This window comes from Coffea eugenioides, chromosome 2, assembly GCF_003713205.1.
Source record: "Coffea eugenioides isolate CCC68of chromosome 2, Ceug_1.0, whole genome shotgun sequence".
Classification (NCBI taxonomy): Eukaryota; Viridiplantae; Streptophyta; class Magnoliopsida; order Gentianales; family Rubiaceae; genus Coffea; species Coffea eugenioides.
In genome coordinates this window covers 15,695,641-15,702,325 of record NC_040036.1, presented here as the reverse complement: position 1 = coordinate 15,702,325, position 6,685 = coordinate 15,695,641, and the positions used below count along the sequence as shown (strand labels likewise).

At 35.3% G+C, this 6,685-nt stretch overlaps 1 protein-coding gene across 1 annotated transcript; it reads right to left on the bottom strand.

The window, feature by feature from the left end:
• Window positions 1–4,376: 4,376 nt before the first annotated feature.
• On the bottom strand, window positions 4,377–6,685 carry LOC113763601 (cytochrome P450 81E8-like). Its single transcript, XM_027307452.1, has 2 exons — window positions 5,798–6,685; window positions 4,377–5,234 (listed from the first exon to the last, which is right to left on the bottom strand). Exons 1-2 carry the CDS (start codon window positions 6,683–6,685, stop codon window positions 4,608–4,610), a joined length of 1,515 nt encoding a protein of 504 aa, XP_027163253.1. The 3' UTR covers window positions 4,377–4,607.

The following is a 6,685-nucleotide window of genomic DNA, read 5'->3' as shown; positions in this document are numbered from 1 at the left end:
TCAAGTGGTGGTTTGTTAATTAATCAAAACAAACCCTCTATAGTCTATACACCTTAATAATGGCACGATATCTACCAAACAACTTTACCTCATAATACAGCTTTCTAATGGTAGGGTATCTCCCAAATAACTTTGCCTCATTATTTTCTTCATCTTGGCCAAAATATCTATTGCTTGGCAGCTGAAGTTATATCTTATACGGTTGTAATAAAAGTGAACTTCAAGATCTTTCTTTGTGTCAAAATGGTACTATGAATCTCCTCTGTGTTTGTATAAATTGGTGTACCTCTTACTTTTCCAAAATCGAAAAAATGTGTGATCTGTTTGGAGACTTTTAATTCCATTTCATTATTATTATTATTATTATTATTTTAATATATTTCTGCTTTCTTACATGCTTCCTTGTTTCATATGGATCATGGTCTATAGCTTTGATTATCGTTTGAGCATCACCGTCTCCCGACTTCTCAAAATTGAAGTAAACTTTCAACCAACTTCGGCCCTGTGGAAAATTTCTCCCGACTTCGGCCTCTTTTCTTGCAGAAATTTGTGCAATAAGTACAAGAAATATGCAAAGCAGAATGGTACAGCCCTGTGGAAAATGCAAAGCAGCCAATAACAAGCTGGCGATAAATGCTAATAACATGAAAAACTTTAGTAATTAAGTTATCTCGAAGCAGAACGGAATTTTAGCACAACCACGAGATGACATGAACTAAATTCGGTTTCTAGATCCAAAAAAAAAAAAATCTTGGATTCCTATAAGGATTTTGTTATTTTCTTCCACTATCTAAGGCACTTACTTAGTTACTTCCATTTGGAATTTTTTTTTTCTTTTTTATTCCCTCGAAATTTATTTTTAAGTGTAAACCCCTTAATGTCTAGTGACCACATTGAGCCCCAACTAATGTTAGGTCAAGTAGTGTCGGACCTCTTTCAAGGAGTAGTTCTCCTTATGTTATTTTCTCTATTCAAAAGACTCGAACCAAAAACCTTATTTAAGAGGTATTAATTTCCTTACCTTGTTATTTTCTTTCACTGCCTAAGTCACTTACTTCATTTGGAATTTTTTTTTCTTTTTTTCCTCGAAACCTATTTTTAATTGTGTAAACCCTCAATGCCTCGTGACCGCATTAAGCCCCAACTAATCTTAGGTCAAATGTCGGACCTTTTTCGAGAAGTAGTTCTCCTAATGGTGTATTTTCTTTATTAGTCTATTCACAAGACTCGAACTAAAAACCTCACTTGAGGGATATTATGATCATTACTACTTGACCGAATGAACGTTGTTCCTTCAAAATCTGTAATGTAGGGAAGATCATCCGGAAAGGAAAAAAAACTGGTACTTTCTATGTAATGGCCTCCTCATATTGACAATTTAACTCAGTGAACACAAATTATATTTTAAATGGACCCTTAACACATGCTGAATATTTGATTTTCACAATTGAACCGAACGTACAACTAACCCTGCTGCTTAATACTGCTACAGATGCTGTCTTGAAGGGTGACCAAAGAAAAAGTTCTTGTGAACCACAAGCCATGAAAGTGAAAAAGCACATGTACCAAGCCTACATATTTGTCCTCCAGTATTTCTTGCTAAATCTTGTCCAGGAAATCCTCGCATACTTTAGAATTCTATTGTATTTGTACGCCCATGAGTCCGTGACTGACTCCATATACCCACTTTTTTCCTTTTTCTTTTGAACTTTTCTTAGTCAAATGTATTGTTTTGTTGAAGATTACAGTTTAAAAGCATTTTGTGCTTTTTTCTCCTTTTCAATTTAGCATGTGAATTAAATTTACATCTCTTTTCGTATTGCATTCAAATTGCCTAGACATTTTGATTTAGGGAAAAAGACCAATTTCATCCCTAAACTTTTTTCTAAAGTTGATTTAGTCCCTAACTTTTATTCCTGGCCAATTTGCTCCTTAAATTTAATTTTTGAATCCAATTAAGTTCTTTTGCGGAGGCGCCATCACCTAAAAACAATCGGATTTCTAATTCAACAGTTAAATAAGGGTATTTGGGAACTTCATGTATGAATTGTAATCAAACTGAGTAAATTAACAAAATCATTAATTTTTGAAATATTTTTAAAATTTAAAACTGTTTTAAGGTATTTTCAAAATTTTTAATAAACTTTTTAACCCTTCCCCTGCCTCACCTCTCCTTGCCATCGCCGCCATTGCCTCCACTTCCTTCCCCTCCTCAATGTTCTCGTGCTGAGAGTTACTCAAGAATATTCACCTCACATCATCCATTCCAACAAATGAAAAGGCATTCAACAAATTCAAAATGCATTCCGACAACTGATACATAGACCCTTTCTACTAGCTACCAGTTCCACGGGGTCTTACAGCAGCACAAGCAATTTGTTTTGAAATGTGTTTGACAAATTCAAATCATCTTACACCTCTACAGACTTATCTAGCTTGCAGAGTTCAAATGAGCCAGCGAGAAGTCAAGAGCTGCGGGATTAGGGGTCCTCGAATTTCATTTGTTCAAATATAAAAAATTCTTGTATTTCTAAACTCTGTAAGTCACTAAACTCCGTCATGAAAATTTTGAAGTATTCTTGGACGATACAGCATGAATTTTGTACGAATTTGTGAGTGAGCTAGACAAAGCTATCTTTTTGTGTGGGCTCAAATTTGTAGAAAAACAAAGATGATTTTCAGAAATTGTGAAATCTATTAGTATGAAAGCAGAGGACATCAGCAAAAGGCCGGAGTGATGACTATGACAGTGCACCAATTTTAGCTAAAAAATGCTCCAGCAACGATTGTGCAAATGGCTGGGGTCTTCTTTTCTCCATCAGCCAAGCCATAATGGTAGCAAATGTGATAAAATTTGCATATTTATGCTATTTTTACTTGAGCCAGAAAGCATTTGCAGATTTCTCTCTTCAACTTTCTCAATTACAATGTAAACTCAAAGGTGGGGGAAAGAGGGTGAGGAGAGAGAGGTGAAAGGAGAAGGATAGGAGGGGAAGGAGGAGGTGGGTGGTTGGTGATGGAGGTTGGTAGTGGAGAGAGGAGATAATCCAAAGTTTTAAAATGCCTTTGATTAATTGTTAAATTAGGAGCCAAACTGCTTTTAGATGGTGGCTCCGCCTAGAAAGTCTTAATTGGATTCGAAAATTAAATTCATGTATTAAATTGGTCAGGAATAAAAGTTAGAGATTAAATCAACTTTAGAAAAAAGTTTATAAACGAAATTGGTCATTTTCCCTTTTGATTTTATCAATCATTAACATTTCAGAATTTGTAAGGGTACGTGCATACACACATGCAGACACACACACACACACACACACACACATATATATATATATATATATAATTCTCCAAATCTGGATTTCATGCAAAACTTTTAGAGATTATATCATTATACTTCTACAAAATTATGACGTGTTCCTAAGTGTAGATTATCAGCAAATATAGAAATTAGGCAGGTCCAATCATCCAACTCGTTCGTGGATTATCTCGAGTTAGTACAAGTTATTACATAATGTTTAGTTCACAAACTTTGATGAACTAATTTGCATCTCAGTATCACAACTTTTTTCCCCCAGTAGATTCGAGCCTCGCATATTTTATTGTGAGTAGACTGCATCATTCCTCTGTACCAACTAATCTTGAAGAATAAATAAAAGGATAATTTCATAAACTTCCCTTGAGGTTTCTAACAATTTCATTCACCTCCCCTAAGGTTTATAAAATATCACTAACCTCTCTTGATAGCATTGTATGTCCAATTGCTTACATCACATTGGAAAAAAATTACTCATATACCATAAGATATTGTGTCTTATCGAAAATTAATATATGATAATTAAGTAATTAGGTCACTAATTAATTGTTGGTAACTAATTAATGAAAACAACTGTTGGAAATTTTTTTATAATGAACAATAACCTGCAATTACAAAATAGTATCAATTGATATGCCAAATATTTGTTCACCCTAAGAAATTAATACACCAAATTGATACACCAAACAACAATTTGTCTAGATTTTTTTTAACTCTAAAAATCTTTACAGCTATCTTGCGATTACACTTGCAATATTTGTTCTTGGTGCTAAAGCATGTGGGTAAATTTCATGATTTCTCCTTGTAGGTTGACAGGCCATAGTTTCTACACCTATACTTCACCTAAATGATTTATTAAGCACTCATTTAAAGTGCAAAAGTTTTAAATTTTAAATTTGAGTTGACATACATTAGTTGTACATCACTATTTCAAACTTTTTAATTGAATTTATGTATTAAAATAAATAAAAAAATCCACAAAAAAAAGTATGGGAGATTTGGAAGCCATCCAGGAGACCTCCGCTAAAATCTCCCCAGCAATACTTATATATATAGATATTAGTGCATATACCTTTGGTCTTATAACACCAATAAATAGAAGACTACAAGCGTCATTTGTAATCTTCAGAAGTACAAGTGAATGACAGATATAGTCCTACTATTTCTTTGTCTCTATTTTAGTCTCTTTATTCTTCACTCTTCTTAGTTTGTATTATTAGTTTTACAACGTAAATCTATTTTTAACTCATCTAAGTTGTAAAGTTTGACCCCCTGGTCACCAAAAATAAAATTAGGCACTTGATGCATCTTCTTGAACAATCATGTTAATGATGGTGCGAGCTTTGCACATAGCTTCCAATGGCTCAGCTTTGGGCATAGTCAATCCTTTCCCTTCAGACAAATCAATTCTGTCCTCACCAATTCTTTTCCATTCAAAACTCTGAATCAAAGATCCCAATGCTACACCGATCACCCGCTGTGCAAGGCCAGCACCAGGACAAGATCGCCTTCCCATCCCAAAGGGCAACAGCTTCGAGGGTGCAATTTCAACCCCTTCAAATCTTTCAGGTTTAAAGCTTTCTGGATCATCCCAAACTTTAGGATCCCTGTGAATTGCCCAGGCATTGACAAGCAGCATCGTGCCTCGCGGAATGCTGTATCCTCCAATGTTACAATCCTCAGATGACTCATGTGGTACTAACATTGGTCCTGCTGGACACAATCGAAAAGTTTCTAAGATGATGTTGTGAAGGTAAGGAAGATTGGCCAAGTCATGTTCTTCAATTAATCGATCAGTTCCTACTTGAGTTTCCAGCTCAGCTCTAGCTTTCTCCAACACCTCAGGATTATTGAGCAATTGGGACAAGGCCCATTCCATTGTCACTGCTGAAGTGTCTGTCCCAGCGTTGAGCAGGGCCTACAATTAATAGCCAAAAGAGTAATCAATGTTTGTGACTAATTAAATGGCAGTTTTAATTATTTCGAGATGTTTATATTAAACCTAAATCGATGCATAAGGTAGCTCTCCCATGTTCTATTTATAATTATTTGAATTTTTGATATAAAAGCATTATTATAAAAATTAATTAGATGCATGCTTATGACAAATTTTCCCTCATAATACCAAATACAAAAATGACAACAATTAAATTTTTTTTTTCATTTTCGGTATATTAACACTACTAAGATTTTTTTTTGTTCTCAAGAAGGAAAAAAAGATACTGAAAATTTTATTCGTTTTTTAGTTGATTTCTTCTTATTGTTGTTTATGTACTTTTCTTGGCGGTGGACCAGGGAGAGTGCACCTTCTTTTCAACTGTTCATATTTAAAAAATTCTCTACGATCGATCCCCCTCTTTATTTTTTAACAATTTGAACCCTCCTGCTCTAAGTTCGATTAGGCTAAGGAATATTTGGTTATACATATTCAAACATAAAATGCAGTAAGTAATTATAAGAAAAATAGAGCACTATATTTACCAGTATGATGCCCTTAATAATTTCGTTGGTGTAGTACTCTGGCTGTGATTCTTGAAAAGAAAGCAGATGATCAATCATCGTATTTGCATCTTTGTTATGAGCGCGATGCTCATCTATTAATCCCTCCAAGAAAGCATCTACTTTAGCAGTAATTTTAGCCAAGTTCTTCTCATAGTTCTGGAAATCTATCCACCTTAAGAATGGCAAAAAATCTCCAGGGTTTGATGCACCAGCACGTTTGAGAACCTCTTTGATCAGGTCCCTAAACAGCTTTGCTTCATGGTTTTCTTCACCTTCATCTATGCCAAAATATCGTTTACCAGAAACCATCCTCATAATAATATTGAACGAGAGCTCAGATAATTTAGACTTCAATTCAACCTTGGCAAAATTCTGGAGTGAGTTTTCAGACAGTTTGATAAGCAAGCGCCTGATTTCGTCTTTCCTGATGGACAAGAACATGTTCAAACGACTAGTAGAGAATATTTCCATGGCACACAACCGCCGAAGATTCCTCAGATGATCACCGTATCGTGAGCTCCCTATGCCGGTGTGATTGTAGCCCAAGTATTTGCCTATGAGGAATTGAGGGCGGTTGGCGAGCACGATATCATTCTTGGTGAAGCATTCCTCCACCAGTGATGGTGAAGACACCACCACTACAAGGCGGTTGCCGAATTGGAGAGAAATTATGGGACCATATTTTAGAGAAAGGCTGTGGAAAGTTCTGTAGAGTGGTGGTTTTAGGAGATGAAGATGTCCTATGATGGGAAATGTCGGTGTCGGACTTGGTGGCAGGTTTGGCACAGACCTCTTGTATAAAAGCTTGAACCCGAGAAAAAAAAGAATATAGGCAAGAGCAAGGTAGTATAGCCAAACACCTTCCAT

Excerpts from the sequence above, each read along its gene's own strand:
- LOC113763601 (XM_027307452.1), bottom strand. The coding sequence starts at position 6,685 with ATGGAAGGTGTTTGGCTATACTACCTTGCTCTTGCCTATATTCTTTTT. Across the intron at positions 5,235-5,797 it reads TTATTAAGGGCATCATACTG|GCCCTGCTCAACGCTGGGAC; the intron begins GTAAATATAGTG and ends TATTAATTGTAG.